Source organism: Schistocerca gregaria, chromosome 6, assembly GCF_023897955.1.
Source record: "Schistocerca gregaria isolate iqSchGreg1 chromosome 6, iqSchGreg1.2, whole genome shotgun sequence".
Classification (NCBI taxonomy): domain Eukaryota; kingdom Metazoa; phylum Arthropoda; class Insecta; order Orthoptera; family Acrididae; genus Schistocerca; species Schistocerca gregaria.
The window spans coordinates 246,004,963-246,027,273 of NC_064925.1; the positions used below are offsets into that span (position 1 = coordinate 246,004,963).

At 37.0% G+C, this 22,311-nt stretch overlaps 1 protein-coding gene across 6 annotated transcripts in view; it reads right to left on the bottom strand.

Annotated features, from left to right (window-relative positions):
* Positions 1-641: 641 nt before the first annotated feature.
* The window catches only part of LOC126278363 (uncharacterized), an 830,119-nt gene continuing 808,449 nt past the window's right edge, over positions 642-22,311 (bottom strand). For all 6 annotated transcript variants that reach the window (XM_049978428.1, XM_049978426.1, XM_049978425.1 and 3 more), the window contains 4 exons: positions 16,264-16,401; positions 15,020-15,222; positions 12,961-13,129; positions 642-2,528 (listed from right to left, as the gene is read on the bottom strand). In XM_049978428.1, the coding sequence (XP_049834385.1) occupies positions 1,540-2,528; positions 12,961-13,129; positions 15,020-15,222; positions 16,264-16,401 (1,499 nt within the window). In that variant the 3' untranslated portion in view covers positions 642-1,539. The remainder of the gene's footprint in view (positions 2,529-12,960; positions 13,130-15,019; positions 15,223-16,263; positions 16,402-22,311) is intronic.

A 22,311-nucleotide genomic window follows, 5' to 3' on the forward strand; every position in this document is an offset into this window, starting at 1 on the left:
CTCATCCCTGTGAAATTTTATCTATTTCAATAATGAATATGTACCGGTACTGTTCTTATCACTTGGTTGGTCCCAACCCAATGACACCAACCCCCAGAGCTATTTATTTTTTATAAGATCTTGGAATCAGGATTATCCTTCCTTAAGACACTCCTGCCCTCACCCATATGCCAATTATGCCAACAATTGAAGCTGAGAAATACTCTGAGGCAGCAGGATGCTTGTCCTGTTCCCAACACCAACTCTCATAAGCTATGCCTATGTAATTAGTCCAGATGGAAGACATGTCCTGTGCATTCATCCATCAAGAGAGAAAGGTATCTCTTACTGAACACTGCTGAAACAACACATCAAAAAAATTACATTATCTATGAATTCCACTGTATATCAGTCTGTGTTGATGTGACTAACAATCAGTTATCCAAAGGCAATGTGACTGATCAAAAGCAAACTCGATGTCACAAGCCACTGCTGTCAATTTCCAAAATTTTGCTTTCAAAAGCATTCTCAGAGCATTGCCAAATTAATCAGATCATTTGTAGTTACTTATTTTGCCTGATATTATAATGGTGGGGGGAAAAAAACACCTGTACTTATTTAGTTCAAACACTGGACTCACTATAACTAAAGCACATGGAAAATTTCTTTCAAATTTTTATTTTCAAATGTTATTGCATAAATGGAAATACTACATTTTGTCATTTTACGTACAGTATATACATTAGTTAGTACAAAATGAGATGCATGATTTATGTTTACTTTGTAGCACTCCATTAAATTATTCACATTTGATAATTTGTCTTCCAGGGTCTTGCATATAATGAGTGATCATAGTTTTTCAAAATCATTATATAGTTTATAAAGTTCAGAGTATTTTTGAACAAGCATATTCAGAACCTTTGCACCTAATCATATTGTGTCTAGCAATGGTTGGATAATCTTTTCAGCCATTATGCCTCAATTATCCCATTTAAAAGAGTAGAATTTTAATTTTTGAACACATGACTCATATTTGTACAATCTTGAAATAGTGTGTGTTCATCTGAGCTTCCTACATATAGAATGGAGACATACACTGAAAATTTGTTAACTGAAATTCAATGAACATCTGGTATAAGGAAGCGAAAGGGGTGGAAATGGAAGCTTGCTCATTGCATACAAAAGTATTTCTGCAATATGCTCACAATCTGATGTGTATCTGTGGACAAAAAGCTAATATTCTGAGCAATGGATACTTTTGTATTGGACTGCATTGATACACTCCTGTTAACTATTGAAGTGTAACATAATGCAGTGCAGTACATATTTATGTGCATGTTTGAATTTCTTCATTTGTTCTGATACAGAATTAAACATATAATCAGATGAACATGATGATTTTTTTTATAAATTCAGTAAATGTGTTAAATGTGACATCACAGTTGCTTACAACAATTAAAATTCAGCCATTATATTATCTGTATTGATAACAGTACAGATTTTTGCAGATAATTCTGACAATTTTAAGCATTCTGAAAGCTAAATAATGTACAGTCAATATCAGCAAACTGTATCGTAAGTTACTTCTTCCTTTAGCACTGCACTGCTCTCACTGCCACTATCAAACTGCACATAATAATAATCTTCTTTGAGTTTCTCTGCACCTCTGTGTTTCAGAAAATAAAAGTCTAGTTTTCTGACATCTCTAGAGGAGGAATTCTTTGGCTCACATATTTCTGCATATATATTTTCTTCATCAATAGTATTCTCACCATTTTTAAAACTGTTTACTATTGCATCTGCAACATGAGAGTAAGGGAGGTCATCAGGCGAAAGTGACAGTCCAGATGATACCTCTTTGTTCCTTAAATTTGCATTTGGAGGTGGCAAGGGAGGGCTCTGAATTCTTTGCTGTAGATGAGATGTAGATGCAGTACGACTTTGGCCAGATATTGCAGATGATACCTCAGGCTGATACATTGGTGGGTAGTTTTTGTTGTTGATATATTGCTGAACCTTTGGAGATACGTGGTTATGGTGACAGCGATTTTCACTCGGTGGACCACTGTCGGGTGGTATTCGTGACTCGTTTCTCGGTGGCACAGCAGGAGGCAAGTTACGCCCTTCTTCTACCTTTACATTTGCATTTCCATTATATGGCATGTAAGTAAATGATGCAGACTTCTTAGTTGCTTGTCTTGTTTTTATTTTCTCTGCCTTCTCCTTGGATGCTGGTAATGGTACTTGCAGTAAGGTCTCATTTGATGGAAATATATGATGTGTCACTTTAATTTGACGTCTCCAGCGATCACCATGTTCACGACAAAATGCAAGCACACCCTGGAGTAGAGGTGATTTGAACATTCGCATCTCTGTCTCGTGGTGCAGTAAAGGTCGTGACAGCAGAAACTGGGAGTCTGCATCGATTTCGAGGAACTTTGGCTGCATCTGGGATGTAAACTGTCCATGACAAGAGAGATCAGCATCTGGTGGCAGTGTACATGCGAGGATAACATCTTCCTGCTGGCAGCTTTCAAGCCAAAGATTGCCTGGAACATAAAAAATGGAACAATAACAAAATGATAGATTAAATAGTAACTACTGTTGACAAATGCTTATAACTGTCTCATGTCTAAAACCACTGATCGTGAAAAATTCCTGGCAAGAGTGGTTAACATTAGATATTTTATTCATTTATTTATTCCTTCCTTTCATGTTGTAAGATGGAGTTTCACTCTGCACAGTGACACTAGTTTGTCTCATCTACAGTGAAAGTGTGCTGGGCATGGGAGACTTAGGGAACTTGGGCGGTGTGTCATTACATAAGGGACATGCCCAGCTACTACTGTACCAGTGCCTTGCTACATTGAGATTATTAGAAATAAAATACCGTGACCCATAAGTAGGCTGCTGCTTACATTTTACTTCATCTAGGAACTGTATACTGTGGAATCACAAGGGCTGAAGATAAGCTGCCGAAACTGGAATATGGTATACATATCAGGAGAAATGTAATTTCAAATGTATAAAGGACTGAAGAAGGCCAAATTGAGTGCCAGTCAGGATATCTCTTAGTTCAAAGAGACATACCAAGGAGGGTGTGGAGGATTAGGATGTATTATTGATAAAAGATTGAAATGAAGATGCTGTATCTGAAGATCTAGCAAAAATAGTTCTAAAGATAACTATTAGAAAACGTACAAGTTTAATGCCTAATATCATTCCACACAGAGTAACAGGCTGAAAGTCTATAGACAGTGTTTAAAAAATGAAAACCGAACATGTCTGCTTGTGTCTGTGTATGTGCGGATGTGTGTGTGTGTGTGTGTGTGTGTGTGTGTGTGTGTGTGTGTACACCTGTCCTTTTTTTTCCCCTAAGGGAAGTCTTTCCGCTCCCGGGTTTGGAATGACTCCTTACCCTCTCCCTTAAAACCCACATCCTTTCGTCTTTCCCTCTCCTTCCTGAAGAAGCAACCATCGGTTGCGAAAGCTAGTAATTCTGTGTGTGTGTTTGTGTGTTTTGTTCATGTGCCTGTCTGCCGGCGCTTTCCCGCTTGGTAAGTCTTGGAATCTTTGTTTTTAATATATTTTTCCCATGTGGAAGTTTCTTTCTATTTTATTTACAGAACTGAGTTAATGAGATAACTAGTAATTAAACAGAAGTCCATATAATTAAGCACAAACAAAGAAGACAATCAAAACTGAAAATGAAGAAGTTGATGGCTTAAATATTAGAAATAATACTGTAACCAACATTTTGTTGGACACAAAATTTCAACAGAAACTTGATAAACAGAAGAAAATAAGAGCCTATTATTAGTCCAGTACTATAGAATTTGCAGAACTAACAATTTAGGAACATTTACAACAAGGATGTAAGTGATAGCTGAGATCCAACTAAAGCCTAATGTCTAACAAGAACCTACTACCAAGTGAGGTGGTACAATGGTTAGCACAATGGACTCACATTTGGGAGGATGACAGTTCAATCCTCTGTCTGACCAATCTGATTTAGGTTTTCTGTGATTTCCCTAAATCACTTCAGGCAAATGCTGGGGTGATTCCTTTGAAACGGCATGGCTGACTTCCTTCTCCATCCTTCCCTAATCCAACAGGACCAATGAACTTGCTGTTTGGTTCCCCTCCCCCAAACTAACCAACTAACCAAATTCAGAGGCTCAATTTTCACTGTGAAACCTATGAATATTCTATTATTCTAATGCCCCATTTATGAATGGAATGATTGTGATTTATTAGTCTTATTACATACTGTATACAGATCATTGAATCTGTTGGGCAGGAGACATGTCAAGTTTACAATAAGTATAATAATTTACAAAATGTCTTTTTACACTGTTTTAAGAATGTTATCCATTATAGATGAACAAACAGTTTGCAAGTATATCTAATAAAAATACATATAACACTACAATATATGTTACATAGTAACAGTTTACAGATTAATAGTCTCTGTTCAAAGTGTAAAACTGTCTTCCATGGGTTCTTCAATAATAAAATAACATTTTTCTCTAAAATGTTATGATGTAATCTTTTCAAAGAGCCAAAGGCCGAAGAATTTCATATGGCTTTCTTCTGTCACAAATCGATTATTGTGGACTGTTTTTATATGACACAATGCTTATGATTTAGAGGCAAAGTCTATCTCTTGAATAAACATTTAGTTTTACTCTGTTTTTATGGAACCAAGATTCAAGTTTACCTTGCACATTTTGTACACTATCTGTAATTTTTTTTCTATAGTGTCATTTTCTATCAGGACTGAGGTGTCATCTATGAACAGGACTGAATGAGCATTGATACTTAATGATAAATCATTGACATACAACAAAAACATGCATGAATGCAGTAATGAACCCTGTGGCACCCCTTAGGAAATAGTTTTTCATTTGGAGTAGTAGTTAACTGAATTTAGTTTTACAATAACTCATTTTTCTATGAGGTAGCAATTGAATCACTGTAATGCAGTATCCTTGATCCCAAAGTTCTTAAGTTTGTGGAGTTTTAATGAGTGGTTAACTGAATTGAAGGATTTTGTGAGATCACAGAATATTCCTGAAATCTTTTTATTCTAGTCCAATGAAGACCAGTTTTCTGAAACAATGGAAAGCTCCTTCTGCATTCCCTTTACTGTAATTTACACAATATAGACAGTTGTAGGAAGCAAGGATTACACTCTATTTATTCAATGACACTGTTTTGAACAACATAAAGACTATGATATGGGTCTTCAAAGATTTCTTAAAATTCATATACAGCGTGTTTATAAATGAATATCAGGGTTTTAATGCTTTATAATATTTATTATATTAAACTTACAGTTATAAATGATATGTCAAATGAAATAGCAAATCAAACAGTTTTTACCAAGCACCTTATAAATGTTCAATGTGAGCACCATTGGTCACATGGCACACATCAAGTCTATAGCCGAGTTCTTTGCAAACATTGATAAGTGTGTCTTCAGTGATTGTAGCAAAATCTGCTTCAATCCAGTTTCTTAATTCAGGGAGGTCAGCTGGTAGCGGAGCCACATACACAGAATCCTTGAAGAAGCCTCAAAGGAATACATGGCATTGGGTCGGGTTAATGTGGAGGTCATGCAAAGCAAGCCCTGTCATTGGGCCCCTTGTGGCCTATCCAGCACTTGGCTATAGACTTGATGTGCACCGTGCGACAAATGGTGCTCACATTGAACATTTATAAGGTTCTTGGTAAAACTGTTTTAGTTGCTCTTTCATTTGACATATCATTTATAACTGTAAGTTTAACGTAATAAATATTATAAACCATTAAAACCCCGATATTCATTTATAAACACCCTGTAGTTTACAAGATGCAATGAAAAACTGTTGAGATTATGAGAATGAATGTGTTTCTGAAATGTTGTCAAAGACATCTGACACACAAAAAGCAAGAAACACTTGGGAATGCTGGAATAATGGTAGAGAGATGCGGAGAAAGAAAAATTTGCAGAATCATTCTGACACAATATACATATTAAGACAAGACCTGATATTTGGAAAAACTGTATAAAGCTATTCATTTACAAGGAGAGGAAAGCTCTTTAGGCTTTTGTTATTGGTATAAAAGCAGACACCCAACTTACTTTGTACATTACAAGCTTTACCTTCACTATCAGCACTTTGTGGACACGTTATTCCCATTAATTGCAGAAATATAAGTTTTTGTTGTCCACAATCTGAAATTTGGTTTGAACACTGTAGTGCTTTTTTAGGCACGGTTCTAATGGGTATGGTATGTCTTCGTTTCCCTCTCATTTTGAACTGATTTATGCAGCCAGATACAAGGGGACCTTTAGATCAGTATATACTCTGAACCATGGTACAGCTTCACATTTTTCACAGAGGTAAAAGGAGCAATAACTGACAGAAAAAATCCCAAGACCAATGGAAGATTGGATTCTGAGCCTTAGGATTTGCAATTTGAGACACTTACTCACTTGGCACTGAGCCACAATCTCTATATATAAAAGGCAAGGTCCTGACTGGCTGACTCATCATTGCCCAGCCCAAATTGCTACAGATACAAAGCTGAAACTTGGGAAGGTGTGGAGTTTATTCTGTAGGCATAGTTTAAGAAAGGATTTTTCAAAATTCCAACCCTAAGGAGATGAAATAGGGGATGAAGGGCTTTTTGGAGAATGTCGTTATTAGGGCAATTTTGAAGCTAGATCTACAAAAATTGGTATTTGGTTTCTCAGTCAGAAATAAAGAAATATGTTTTTCAGCATTCTTTAAAATTTTGCCCTATGGGGATGTAATAGTGTGTGGAAGCTTTTTTTTGGAAACATATCATTATTAAATAACTACTGAAGTATTTTTAAAGCAACATCAATGTTGTTGTTGTTGTGGTCTTCAGTCCTGAGACTGGTTTGATGAAGCTCTCCATGCTATACTATCCTGTGCAAGCTTCTTCATCTCCCAGTACCTACTGCAGCTTACATCCTTCTGAATCTGCTTAGTGTATTCATCTCTTGGTCTCCCTCTACGATTTTTACCCTCCACGCTGCCCTCTAATACTAAATTGGTGATCCCTTGGTGCCTCAGAACATGTCCTACCAACCGACCCCCTCTTCTAGTCAAGTTGTGCCACAAACTCCTCTTCTCCGCAATCCTATTCAGTACCTCCTCATTAGTTATGTGATCCACCCATCTAATCTTCAGCATTCTTCTGTAGCACCACATTTTGAAAGCTTCTATTCTCTTCTTGTCCAAACTATTTATTGTCCATGTTTCACTTCCATAGATGGCTACACTCCATACAAATACTTTCAGAAACGACTTCCTGACACTTAAATCTATACTCGATGTTAACAAATTTCTCTTCTTGAGAAACGCTTTCCTTGCCATTGCCAGTCTACATTTTATATCCTCTCTATTTCGACCATCATCAGTTATTTTGCTCCCCAAATAGCAAAACTCCTTTACTACTTTAAGTGTCTCATTTCCTAATCTAATTCCCTCAGCATCACCCAACTTAATTCGACTACACTCCATTATCCTTGTTTTTCTTTTGTTGATGTTCATCTTATACCCTCCTTTCAAGATACTGTTCATTCCGTTCAACTGCTCTTCCAAGTCCTTTGCTGTATCTGACAGAATTACAATGTCATGGGTGAACCTCAAAGTTTTTATTTCTTCTCCATGGATTTTAATACCTACTCCGAACTTACTTTTGTTTCCTATACTGCTTGCTCAATATACAGATTGAATAACATCGGGGAAAGGCTACAATCCTGTCTCACCCCCTTCCCAACCACTGCTTTTCTTTCATGTCCCTCAACTCTTGTAACTGCCATCTGGTTTCTGTACAGATTGTAAATAGCCTTTTGCTCCCTGTATTTTACCCCTGCCACCTTCAGAATTTGAAAGAGAGTATTCCAGTCAACATTGTCAAAAGCTTTCTCCAAGTCTACAAATGCTAAAAATGTAGGTTTGCCTTTTATTAATCTAGCTTCTAAGATAAGTCGTAGGGTCAGTATTGCCGCATGTGTTCCCATATTTCTACGGAATCCAAACTGATCTTCCCCAAGGTTGGCTCTTCTACCAGTTTTTCCATTCGTCTGTAAAGAATTCACATTAGTAATTTGCAGCCATGACTTGTTAAACTGATAGTTCGGTACTTTTCACATCTGTCAATGCCTGATTTCTTTGGGATTGGAATGATTATATTCTTCTTGAAGTCTGAGGGCATTTCGCCTGTTTCATACATCTTGCTCACCAAATGGTACAGTTTTGTCAGGACTGGCTCTCCCAAGGCTGTCAGTAGTTCTAATGGAATGCTGTCTACTCCCGGGGCCTTGTTTCGACTTAGGTCTTTCAGTGCTGTATCAAACTCTTCACGCAGTACCATATCTCCCATTTCATCTTCATCTACATCCTCTTCCCTTTGTATAACATTGCTCTCAAGTACATCACGCTTGTATAGTCCCTCTATATAATCCTTCCACCTTTCTGCTTTCCCTTCTTTGCTTAGAACTGGGTTTCCATCTGAGCTCTTGAAATTCTTACAAGTGGTTCTCTTTTCTCCAAAGGTCTCTTTTATTTTCCTGTAGGCAGTATCTATCTTACCCATAGTGAGATAAGCCTCTAAATCCTTTCATTTGTCCTCTAGCCATCCCTGCTTAGCCATTTTGCACTTCCTGTAGATCTCATTTTTCTGACATTTGTATTCCTTTTTGCCTGCTTCATTTACTGCATTTTTATATTTTCTCCTTTCATCAATTAAATTCAATATTTCTTCTGTCACCCAAGGATTTCAACTAGCCCTCATCTTTTTACCTACTTGATCCTCTGCTGCCTTCACTACTTCATCCCTCAAAGCTACCCATTCTTCTTCTACTGTATTTCTTTCCCCCATTTTTCTCAGTTGTCCCTGAAACTCTGTACAACCTCTGGTTTAGCCAGTTTATCTAGGTCCCATCTCCTTAAATTCGCACCTTTTTGCAGTTTCTTCAGTTTTAATCTACAATTCATAACCAATAGACTGTGGTCAGAGTCCATATCGGCCCCAGGAAATGTCTTACAGTTTAGAACCTGGTTCCTGAATCTCTGTCTTACCATTATATAATCTATCTGGAACCTGTCAGTATCTCCAGACTTCTTCCATGTATACAACCTTCTTTTATGATTCTTGAACCAAGTGTTACTATGATTTAGTTGTGCTCTGTGCAAAATTCTAACAGGCAGCTTCCTCTTTCATTTCCTACCCCCAATCCATATTCACCTACTACGTTTCCTTCTCTTCCTTTTCCTGTTATCGAATTCCAGCCACCCATGACTATTAAATTTTTGTCTCCCTTCACTATCTGAATAATTCAATAAACATTAGTATTTGACTCCTCAGTTACAAATAAAAAAATATGTGTTTCATTGTTTCTGGAAATTGAATCCCTAAGGGGGTGAAATAGGGACTAAATTTTTCATGAAAATTTTTTATTTTGAGAAGTTTTTAAGGTTAAATCTATGAAAATTTAAATTTGGCTTCTGAAATAGAAATAAAAAATTACATGTTTCACTGTTTTTGGAAATTCAATCCCTATGGAGGTAAAGAGGGTAGATGAAAGTTTTTATGGAAATATTTTATTGTGCAAGAGTTTTTGAAGCTAGAGCTATGAAAATTTGTATTTGGCTTCTCTGTTAGAAACAAAACATACCCATTTAGGAAATTCAGACCCTAAGGGGGTGAAATAGATGGTGAGATATTTTATGAAAATATTTTATTGCAAAAGCATGTTTAAAGGTAAATCTTTGAAAATTGGTGTTTGGCTTCTCAGAGATGAAGAAATACGTGTTTCAGTGTTTCTGGAAATTCAACCCCTAAGGGGGGTGAAATAGGGTCAGACTGATTCACTGATTCATCATTGCCCAGCCCAAACCACTAAAGATACAAACTTGAAGTTTGGAGAGGGTATGGATCTTACACTGTAGGAATCATTTAAGAAGGGGTTGTCTGAAATTCCATTCTCAAGTGACAGAAATAAGGGATGAAAGACTTTTTGAAAGTGGGACACTATTAAGAGAATTTTGAAGGTAGACCTATGAAAACTAGTATTTTTTATTTTCTGAATGTGAAACCAAATACATGTTTCAGCATTTTTGGAAATTTGATCACTAAGGGTGAAAATAGTGCGTGAAAAATATTTTTGAAAATATATCATTATTAAAGAACTACTAAAGTATTTTTAAAGCAAGGTCTACGGACTTTGGTATTTGACTTCTTGGTTACAAATAAAAGATTTGTGTTCAGTTTTCTCAATGTTGAATCCCTAAGGGGGTGCAATATGTTATTAATAGATTTTATTATGAAAGAGTTTTTAAGACTAAATCTATGAAAATTTGATTTCAGATTCTCAGTTATGGGGAAAAATGTTTCACTGTTTTTGGAAATTCAACCCCTATGGTGCTAAAGGGGGTGGATGAAAGTTTTTATGGAAATATTTCACTGTGCAAGAGTTTTTGAAGCTAGAGCTATGAAAATTTGTATTTGGCTTCTCTGTTAGAAACAAAACATACCCATTTTGTAAATTCAAACCCTAAGGGGGTGAAATAAATGGTGAGATATTTTATGAAAATATTTTATTGCAAAAGCATTGCACGGTAAATCTTTGAAAATTGGTGTTTGGTTTCTCAGTCAGGGATGAAATTTAAACCCTGAGGGAATGAAATAGGGTCAAACTCATCACCACCCTGCCCTACTGCTAGGACAGAAACTTGAAGTTTGGAGAGGACATGGATCTTATTTTGTAGGCACTGTTTAAGAAGGGATTGTCTGAACTTCCACTCCTACGGGGATGAAATAGGGGAAGAAAGGCTTTTTGAAAGTACATTGCTATTAAGGGAATTTTGAAGCTAGAACTATGAAAACTGGTATTTAGTTTCCCAGTCAAAAAATAAAAAAAATATATATGTCTCAGCATTTTGAATTTTTGGGAATTCAATCACTAAGGAGGTAAAATGGTGGGTGAATTTTTTTTTTTCCGCTAAAGAACTACTAAAGGATTTGTAAGGCTACATCAGTGACACTTGGTGTTCAACTTCACAGTTAGAAATATATAAAAAAAAATTACTTTTTACAGTGTTTCTGTAAATTCAGCCCCTAAGGGAGTGCAATAGGGGATGAAAATTTTTAAGAAAATATTTTGATATAATAAAAATTTTAAAACTAAATTTATGAAAATTGCTATTTCACTTCCAAGGCCTGATTGACAAAAACTTTGGACTCCAGCTAGCAGAATCACTTTTTGGTCACAAGTACATTTGGAAAAGACAGTGCTCATTTGGCCTTAATTATCATAAAAAGCTTAGAAGATGTTGCAATATTTGAACATAAAAATTTGATTAAATAAAAACAAAAAATCTCTGCAAGCCACACAGTCCATGTGAGCAAAGCAGCAAGTGCTAAGCTAGTGTTAAAATATGCTAAACACGAGAACACTGGCATACACAGTAAAAAGTAATCCATTGGATGTATTGCTTAAAAATGAAATTTGTCTCCATCTGCAATTGAACAATGAGCCATCTTTTTTATAGGCTGGATCATTGTATCTGCTATCTGACAAGGAAGATCTTCTTGTCTTTGTCTTTGTTAGGTTTGTCTCCCATATCCAATGCTGGCATTAAGTAGTCACATTCACAACGTACAAATTAATATTCAGAAACTATGAATTAGATGGTGTTTTAACCCATACATATTATAAAAATGGATGTCTGTATGTGTGTACATGCCACACATTCTCCTAAACCACTTGACTGATTTCAACTAAACTTTTTACACATATCCCTTAATGCCACATAACAATAGCTGTGGGGTAAGAGCTACCTAACTATAATAGTTCAGGAAATGTGACATCATAAACAATTAGATGTGTTAAATCTGCTGCATCATGCGTGACATTTAAATTTATTACTTCTTCCCTACTCGCTCTATTTGTAACATATTTTACTTACAGTATCCACATATGCTGCTGAATACACCTACACAAATATATCTTTGTAATACATGCATTTCACGATATATGACATCATAAACACTGAGATGCATGAAAAAATGCCACATCATGCATGAAGTTCTAATACATTTATTGTTTATTACTATGACACTCCTGCAGTGTGTCAACTTAACGAAATGCCTGGCATCTGGCAGTGCTTTTAACAGCTTTCAACTGGAAAGCACAAATGGATGTAGCAAAAGCAATAGCTGTCTACAGAGCTGTGAAGAGGCATTGCCACAGAGATATTTACAAAATCATGTTGTAGATTTGTGAAGCAGCTGCATCCAGTGTACAGAAACTGTCTGGGATCTTTCTACAACTGTTTCATACTTTCAAAAGCATTTTCATGGAAAGATGGAAATGAATTTTTGCAATATTGCACTATGAACATGGTTAATTTCTTGTTTTTGTCTCTAATAGAAAATTGGCAAAATGAATACCCAGGCAATGCAAGTTTTGTCAGCTAGTAACTTAATAAGAATCATATATTATTTTGTACCTTGACTCTTTTTTTAAAGTATAACCTGCAAATTGACTGATTAATTATACATGTCATGTGCAATAATTTCTTCAGTGTGCATGGTTCTCTGTAAATTGAATTGTCATTTGCATACTGTAGTACAATTTCAGTTTGATATATTATTAAAATAATTTTTTGGTGCTTATGTTAAAATTTCTAAAGAAAGAATAAGTTGCAAGTGATGATTTATGTCTTTGCTGCATGAAAGTTCTAACAAAAGACCCACTTTCCCAAAAAATTAAAAATAAATTAAAAATCAGGTCACTATGAACAATATCATTGATTACACCATATAGGCTGCATATTGTGGTCAGCATATTATAGGAAGGTCTTCTGGCTTAACACCATTTCTGTGTATTTGCTTCATCACTACTACAACTACATTGTAAATGTCTTTGTGAGTTAACAGGATATTTAGTGTCAGTACCTGTAAAACCAGCAGGTAAAGGTGATGGCAATGGTCCTGCCACAAGGCACACTCTGATTGGGAACTGTCCATCCCTGAGCAGGTGTGAGAGCTGAGACACGATGTGCGTCTCATCCAAACCAGACACTGCATACAGCTGACCAGTTGTTGTCAATGGGATGAACACCACCTGCAGGAAACATTCAACCATGTCAAGAGTATGGGTACAAAATGACATTTATTAACTATTTGGAAAAAATATTTGCTGTAATACAAAAACATTACACATGCTTCCAGTCACAAATTGCTGAGATTTTTTTTTTTTTTCACGCAGTTTCCTCTGCCTTTATTTCATTCATTAAATAACCAAACATAGGCTAAGTTGTACATTTGATTTATAGTATTCCTTTTTTTAGGGTGGCTGTCATGGTAAATTTAAAATTTAAAAAGGAGCTTGGCTGCTGTACTTGCAATATTCTTAAAATATGCCCCCAAAGCTAGTTTTAGTTTTCAGCAATTATTCACTAGAATGAAATCCTTATAAAAACAGAGACAAAAATGGTGGTAGGTTTGATTTTGTGATTGTAAGAATTTACTGGTAATTTTCCTCCACTGTGAAACATTTTAGATCATTGTAATGTTACAAACGTTAAAATTTCTTTTCCTGAAGTCATTTCATGCTTTCCGTTTTCTCATATTTGTGTCAACCTATATTATGTTAGAATCTAAATCTATGTTAGAGAAAAACTCTTGTTTCTCTTGTTGCCTTTATAAACCTTTTGCTTTCTCTTTCTCTTTCTTTGTTCTCTTTGGCGAGTTGAAAAAGATAATTTAGTAGTACAAGAGGGAGAAAGTTAAACAGCGCTAGTATAACAAAAAAGAAGACACAAACAGTGCCATGAAAAAAATAGAAATAGATTGTAAAACAGGATGTGAAAATGAATCTAAAAAACCTTTGGAAATAGCAAATATAAATTGAGTGTTAAAAAGTGAGAGAGGAGGTTCACAGGGAGATATAGGAAATAAAGATATTAAAATGAGAGTATGCAATAAACAGTAGAATTGATTTCCATTTGCACTGGGGACTGATAGTGGGTGGAGGAATCAAAATTACCCATGTGGTGACAAAAGCATTAGTGCTCTGCAACCAGTCTTGGAGCATGTTTAATGCTTCAGGTAAGTTGCAGTTGTCTGAGGTGATTCAGCCTGGTTGTTAGACTGTCAGTGATCATTATTATTTGTGTATTTATGACCACAATTCTGAATTAACACTAGCATATCTGTTGTGGTTGGCAGGAGAGCCAACCAGGGTTAGTAAAGGAGGCCGAAATGCACGCGTCTCAGCTCACGCAGGCTGGCGTGAGGTCTGGAACATGACAAGGGAATTAGAATTGAGAAAAACGGACATAGCTGGTGGAATACTTAACTTTAATCCATTAACGGAGAACGTCACTCTTTATGGTACATGATTCACAATATCGATAGTACAGATATTGGCGCCTTGCTAGGTCATAGCAAATAACGTAGCTGAAGGCTATGCTAACTATCGTCTCGGCAAATGAGAGCATAGAAGTCAGTGAACCATCGCTAGCAAAGTCGGCTGTACAACTGGGGCGAGTGCTAGGAAGTCTCTCTGGACCTGCTGTGTGGCGGTGCTTGGTCTGCAATCACTGATAGTAGCGACACGCGGGTCCGACGTATACTACCGGACCGCGGCCGATTTAAAGGCTACCACCTACCAAGTGTGGTGTCTGGCGGTACACCACATATCTGAAGGGGAAAATTTGTTCTTCCAGTTATCACTGAAGTTTCTGAGAAATATTTTCGTGACATTTTTGTTTTATTTACCATAGAATATCCAGATCTATTTGTGCATCTTAGCAGGGATTAATCTCAGAAGCTCAATGACTTCAGCGCTCATGAACAGTGGACTGATTTCTACAATGAACCACAAAAACTTGGATAATAATTAATCTGTCTTTAACAGAACTGAGCTGTTTGGCAATAGTTCCAATGAAGTGACACCTTTTCAATTTCCTGAAACCTGTTACTAAAGTTTTATCTAGCAATTTTAACTAACCTGGTTCTTATCATCAAGGCACTGGGCATATTTGTCTCCTTTGCTGCTGGCTCGTCCAATGAGAGGCAGTGAAAGGCGTTTATTGCTGTGCACTTGGACATTGTTTACATCTTCAAAAACAGCCAACAGTTTAATGGCGTGACCAGCTCGTACGCTTGTCTTCAGATATTGCATCTTCTTGTTTACTGATTCCTGCTGGATCTCTGCAAACAATATTACAATGCATTAAGTCATTAAAAGCATTTACAGTTTATCATGCAAAGTTGCACATTTATATGTATTTAAGAATATATCAATCACAACTTGGAGACAATATTTATGGTAAACACAATGCAAAAAAGAAAAGTTTGCAACAATATACCAAAAAGTAGCCCAATAATTTTATATCCACAATTTTTCTGTTAACAGTTTTGTATTTTGTTTCATTCAAAATGGTTTTATAGTAAACTTAAAATCTGTCCTAAGAAATACGGCTCAATATTCATGCTTATTTTATGCAGCTTACTCATTGTATAAATAAAATTAAACCTTCAGAACATGGGCTTTAATTTGCTGTAACACACCATATGTTATTTGTTAATAACAAAATGGGTCAGCAGTGATTTAAATGTTTCTTCACCATTTGTGCATCCTGCCAAAATTGTTACTATGTAAGGTGTGAGTGCTTTGTTGGGAGAAGAGTTCTAACTCTGAACAAGTTTTTTTAACATTTGTATTGCAAGTTATTATGTGCTGTGAACTTTTTGTATTGGAAGGGTTGCTACAGGAGTGTTCATAATTCCTTAAGTAACTCAAAGGGTTAAACAGTTCTTCATATCTAATTGAATTCTGAGTAAGCAACCATGGAACCAAATGAATCATTATTTACTACAAAAATCATATGCAGTCATAAAACTAAAGCAAACAGATTATTGGCAGTAAAAATGACCAAGTTCCAACCATATTTAGTTGAATTTTTTTCCCCAACATAATACACAGTTTATTCTGATCTGTTAAAATTATAGAAGAAGTAAATTTGAACTAAGGGCACAAGGTAGTATATATTGTTGGAATATATGCAGTAAACCAATTGGAGGGAAGGAAGGGGGGGGGGGGGGGGGGGGGGAGAGCAGTTAAAATTTGCATCTCCCTAACTATGAGATACAAACTAAATTTCAGAATTACTTAAAAAAATTATTGCTATGAAGAGGAATGATTCTGTATTGAAGCAACCTGCATTGCCCTCCTGTATTTCTGGAGCTTACCTTTTGTATCGTTGAGTCTGTACGCAGTCAGCTCAGTTCTGGTGACAAAAGTTGTGATCTGTGCAGCCACTAGCTGCTGTATGTTTGTGTAACATCGTGCAGTAGGTTGGCCTTTGGAATTTACTCTTGAGAACCAGCCTGGAATATAAATGTTTTTATTAGGTGGTTAATTATACCAAAGATGTTTTATTCTTGATTTTTATTCTTACAAGCATGAAATACATATATAACGGAGCAGGCATCAGAGTTAAAATAAATAAACAAGTTCTAAATTAGCTTTTTTATGCATATAAATAGGGAATAATGTATGAAAACATTGCTTGTCTTGTGGTCATGTCAGTATTAAGCCCTTCTAAATATGACCCTAGTGGCTAAACATTGTGTAAGTGTTTCCAGACAGTTGTTATTGAAAATACCTAACCCTAGCAGATTTTTTAGGTAACAAAGAAAAATCCATATGTGCCTTATTTATTGTAGCACGGAAATTAAAATAAATGTTCAAGTAAGCCTATGCAGTCTGTGGCTATCAATGTGGTAATGTGATCATCTTTCCTTTCTCTTTCCCTTCTTTCTATTTCAACATGACATGACACTTTGACAGGTCTCTCATAAATCTTTCCAAAATGTGGAGAACAGCTTCCAGGCTTTTATAAGCAGACTGCCACTAATTAAAGTGCCAGCAGATGACTGCAAGTGCAAACACAGCCAGTACAACTACAACTTTTTTTTCATGAACTGCTAAGCTGACTGGATAAACAAAACAGAGCCAATGGAACTTTTCTAGATTTATCTAAGGCCTTTGAGTCTGTGACTCATTCAGCACTTTTATTCAAACTGATGTAAGAGAAGTGACACTAAATTTCTTAAGTTGCTATTTATGCAATAGAAGACAGTGTGAGAAAACTATGTTGTAAGAATCCCTGGAAGATCCTAACAGTAAACTCAAACAATGGAAACGGGGAGTAACAATATTATGAAAAGGACAGTTGTTACCCGCCATATAACACACACGACCACAGCCTCTGGCAGCTGAAGGCAGAGTCTAGTTTCAGCTGCCAGAGAATGTGGTCATGTGTGTGTGTGTGTGTGTGTGTGTGTGTGTGTGTGTGTGTGTGTGTGTGTGTGTTGTCTATTTTAAACAAAGGTCTTGTTGGCCGTAAGCTCACTTTCTGACAGTCTTTTTGGTGGGCCTATCTGCAACTCAGTATCTCCGCTATATGGTGAGTAACAACAACAGATTGCTGCCCTTCCTGTCTGCCAAATGATTTATGTATAAAGAGAACAATAGTGGCCCTATCAGACTTCCCTGCGGCACTCCGAAGATACCCTTGTCTCTGAGGAACATTCGTTGTCAAGGACAACGTTTTGGGTTCTATTACTTAAGAAGTCTTTGAGCCACTCACATAACTGTGAACTTATTCCATATGCTCATACCTTCATTAACAGCCTGCAATGGGGCACCATGTCAAATGCTTTCTGGAAATCTAGAACTATGGAATCTATTTGTTGCCCTTCATCCACAGTTCACAGAGTATCGTGTGAGAAAATGTCAAATATAGTTTTGCACAAGCAATGCTTTTTAAAACCATGCTGATTCATGGACATAAGCTTCTCAGTCTCAAGGAAGTTTATTGTATTTGAACTGAGAATATGTTCAAGGATTCTGCAACAAACTGAAGTTATGGATATTGGTCTGTAATTATGTGGGTCTGTTCTTTTACCTTCTTATTTGCTGGGGTCAGGTGTACTTTCTTCCCATTGCTTGGGACTTTTAGCTGGATGAGAGATTCACAATAAATGCAAGTTAGATAAGGGGCCAGTACCATAGAGTGCTCTCTGTAAAAACGAATTGGGATTCCATCTGGATCTGGTGATTTATTTTTGTTCAAATCTTTCAGTTGTTTTTCTGGATGCTTATTACTATGTTGTCCATAAAGGAGTCTGTCTGATGGTCAAATAGTGGGATGTGTGTATGATTCTCCTTTTTGAATGATTTCTTGAACATGAAATTTAAAACTTTGGCTTTCGTTTTGCTATCTTCAACTGTCACACCAGACTCGTCAACAAGGGACTGAATGGAAGCCTTAGACACACTTAGTGATTTTACATAGGACCAGAATTTTCTTGGGTTCTCTGACAGATCTTTTACTAAGGTGTGATGGTGCTAGTTGTACACTTCATGCATCAATCTTTCAACAGACACACGAATGTCCACTAACCTTTGCTTGTCATCATTTGTGCATTCTCTTTCGAACTGAGAATGTAACAGCCTCTGCTTCCTCAGCATTTTCCAAATTTTGTTTGCAAACTACAGTGGATATTTTGATCCCTTATCCACTCACCATGCACATAACTCTCCAGACCACGATTTACAGTCTGCTTAAAATTATGAGCAGTACCAACCACATGTAATATGAGTACTTCAAGATGTATTAGAAGATATTTAATATGAGAATATCCATTTGTTTCCATAATTATAAAAACACATAAAGCAGCAATAACTAGGGAAGACATAAAATAAGTGACAGAGAAGCTAAGTATGTCATTACTACATAAATACTGCACAAAATGAGAACCTGCAGACTGAAGAACTGGGTCACTTATACTAAAATACTATAAATATCCTTGAACAGCCTCCAAAATTTTATCAGTGGAGTTTGTGTTCCCTTGTATAGATGCAGTAAAAGTTTGGTCTTGATGGAGTCAATTAGTTGTTATGTTGTAATGTGACAACCACTTGTGTTTGATGCCAACATGCAATTGCAACTCACAGATGACAGGTAACAGCACTAACAGTGGAGGGTACATAAAGCCTCTTGGGGGGGGGGGGTGAAAACAGTGCACTTGTTATCATAATGTGGAAATGGAGCAATTTATTTGATGTCCAAAAAGACACGGCCATTGGCATTCGGGTCAAGGGTGGAAGCATTTCAGAAATGGCTAAGTTTGTAAACTGTTCACAGGTTGCTGTGGTTAAAGAATGGCACAATGGCACTATCCGAAACCGGTCCCAAGGCAACTGTTGTGCACCATGGGCCATAGATGACAGGGGCGAACAATGACTGAGGACATGTGTATGCACAAATTCACATGCAACTGATGAGCCCTGATGAACAAAGGGGCTACCAACAGTGTCTCCTCAACAGCACTTCAAAGAATGTTTCTGCATATGGGCCACAGCAGCAGGTGCCAGGTTCATGCATCCATGCTGATCATCACTAATCAACAACAAAGGCTGGAATTTGCGCACCAGTTTTGCAACTGGACAGCTACAGAGTGGTGACTGGTGACCTATTCAAATCAATCACATTTAATTGGACGGATGACCATTGGCATGTAGGATGTGAAACAAATGAAAGCAAATATGCTGGAACTATTGTTGGAAGGGTCTACAATGGAGGTCGTTTCCTGGGTGATTTCCTCATTCTGGAAGTCACAGTGGATCAACACAAACATGCATCTACATTGGGGACCATGTCAACCCTTACATGCTGTTTGTGTTTCTTTGGCATCATGGCATCTACCAGCAGAACAATTCGATGTGTCACACAGCTAGTAGTGTACATGTATGGTTTAAAGAGCACCAGAATGGCCTTTGAACTCCCCAGATTTAATCCTAATCAAGAATCTGTGGGACCAGTTTGATCAGGCTGTTTGCACTGTGGATCCTCAGCTGAGTAAGACACTGCAGCTGCCCATGGTAGTTTAGTCAGCATGGCTCAAAATCCCTGTCAGCACTTTCCAAAACCTCACTGACACTCTTCTTGCATGTCTCGCAGTGATCTATGCTGTGAAAGGTGGTTATTCAGGCTTTTGACTGGTGGTCACATTATGTGACTCGACAGTGCATAAATAATCATTAGTTGCAGTATACTTTAAGCAGGTAACAAATTCGAAGGTGTTTTCCTTTAAATTAAACCACAGGTAAATACAAAAATGCAGGTGTTTGTTATTTGTTTAATGCAGCTGAGCGTTGTGCCACACCCCATCTATGGCTAAGTTTCACACATTATCGTTGTTCTTAAGAGTTGTTTTTTTTCTTGATTAATGGAAGACAGCATAAAATCGTTGAAAGTTCATTTCATCTGTTTTTTGAGCAAGTCAGAAACACAATAACGATACACATACTTTTTCAATAATATGATCGATGAACAAATTATTAGTCACACCATTAAAAGATCACACTGGTTGTTTAGGAGCACAGGAGACAGTGTAGAAGAGGTACCACATGGTTACCTGACTCTCCATTACTTATATTAGTCACAACAGTGAAGTGATGTGTATGTGCCAATTGGTTGCATGAAATCAGTGCAGAAAGGTGGGTCAGGGACAACTTGTAAGACTATAGCAGAAAAAAAAATTGTGAATGAAGTTGCTTGATTTGTTTTCATTTCAAGGTGACTGTCCAATGCGTATGCACCACTTACAGATATCTGATATGGAGTAAGATCAGAGATCACAAGAGGTTCCTGACCAATAGAAATTGTTCTGCAATTTCTAATTACTGCTCGCAGCAAATGCAGATGCCTCTCAGCCAGTTTCTGAGCAAAGATTATGAAGGAAACTACATATAACTTACATTTTGTAGGTGATTACCTCCCAGAAAGCCATTACTGACAGTGGCTGCAGAGCTGTAATTATTCGAGCAGCCCAACAACACAGTAACTAGCTAATTAGAGACATGCAGTACAGTCACACAAATTGTAGTTTTGCCTCTTCTCAAATTATGCAAGGCACCTAGTGTAGCAACAGTTGAATGAAATGTTTAATCTGCAGTATGGAGGGGTGTTGTTTGGGCTGGAGGTTGTTCTGTGTTGTTTCAGTTACGCTTTTGTACAAAGACTTGGGACTATTCGTTCAGCAAACTGTGACCATGATCTAAGATATTTATTTCGACATTTTTGGCAATCAGGTGCAGCACTTTTACCAGCATCTTCACAATGAGCATGCTGTGGACACTTCTGTCATCCTGGAGGACAACAGCTTTATCCACCGGGCCGCACATATTGCGCACACATGGGGGTTATACAAAAATCTGGGAACACTGTGAGAAATGCTTGCTTGAATGTAAATGCAGATGTTAGTTGAGCCTGGAGGTTGTAGTGTTGTATTTGACCATAAACAGAACCTTTGCTATATCTTCAATAAATACATTGTGAGTATCAGTCATGTTCAGAACAGTGCTTTCTGTAGTTGTGAGTACAGTATGTTGGAGCTAAGTGAATTTGGACTCAGGCAAATTGTTGGTGCTCGTATTGTCAGTGCTTCCATAACCGAGGGAACCAAACTGTTTCGAAAGGCACTTTATCAATGATTTATACTATATACAGGAAATTGGGGGAAGATCAGTTTGGATTCTGTAGCAATGTTGGAACACGAGGCAATACTGACCCTATGACTTATCTTAGAAAATAGATTAAGGAAAGCCAAACCTACGTCTCTAGCATTTGTAGACTTAGAGAAAGATTTAGACAATGTTGACTGGGTTACTCTCTTTCAAATTCTGAAGGTGGCAGGGGTACAATACAGGGAGCAAAAGGCTATTTACAATTTGTACAGAAACCAGATGGCAGTTATAAGAGTCGTGGGACATGAAAGGGAAGCAGTGGTTGGGAAGAGAGTGAGACAGGGTTGTAGCCTATCCCCGATGTTAGTCAGTCCGTATATTGAGCAAGCAGTAAAGGAAACAAAAGAAAAATTTGGAGTAGAAATTAAAATCCATGGAGAAGAAATAAAAACTTTGAGGTTTGCCGTTGACATTGTAATTCTGTCAGATACAGCAAAGGGTCTGGAAGAGCAGCTGAACAGAATGGACAGTGTCTTGAAAGGAGAATATAAGATGAACATCAACAAAAGCAAAACGAGGATAATGGAATGTAGTCGAATTAAATTGGATGATGCTGCGGGAATTAGATTAGGAAACGAGATGCTTAAAGTAGTAAATGAGTTTTGCTATATGGGGAGCAAAATAACTGATGATGGTCGAAGTAGAGAAGATATAAAATGTAGACTGGCAATGGCAAGGAAAGTGTTCCTGAAGAAGAGAAA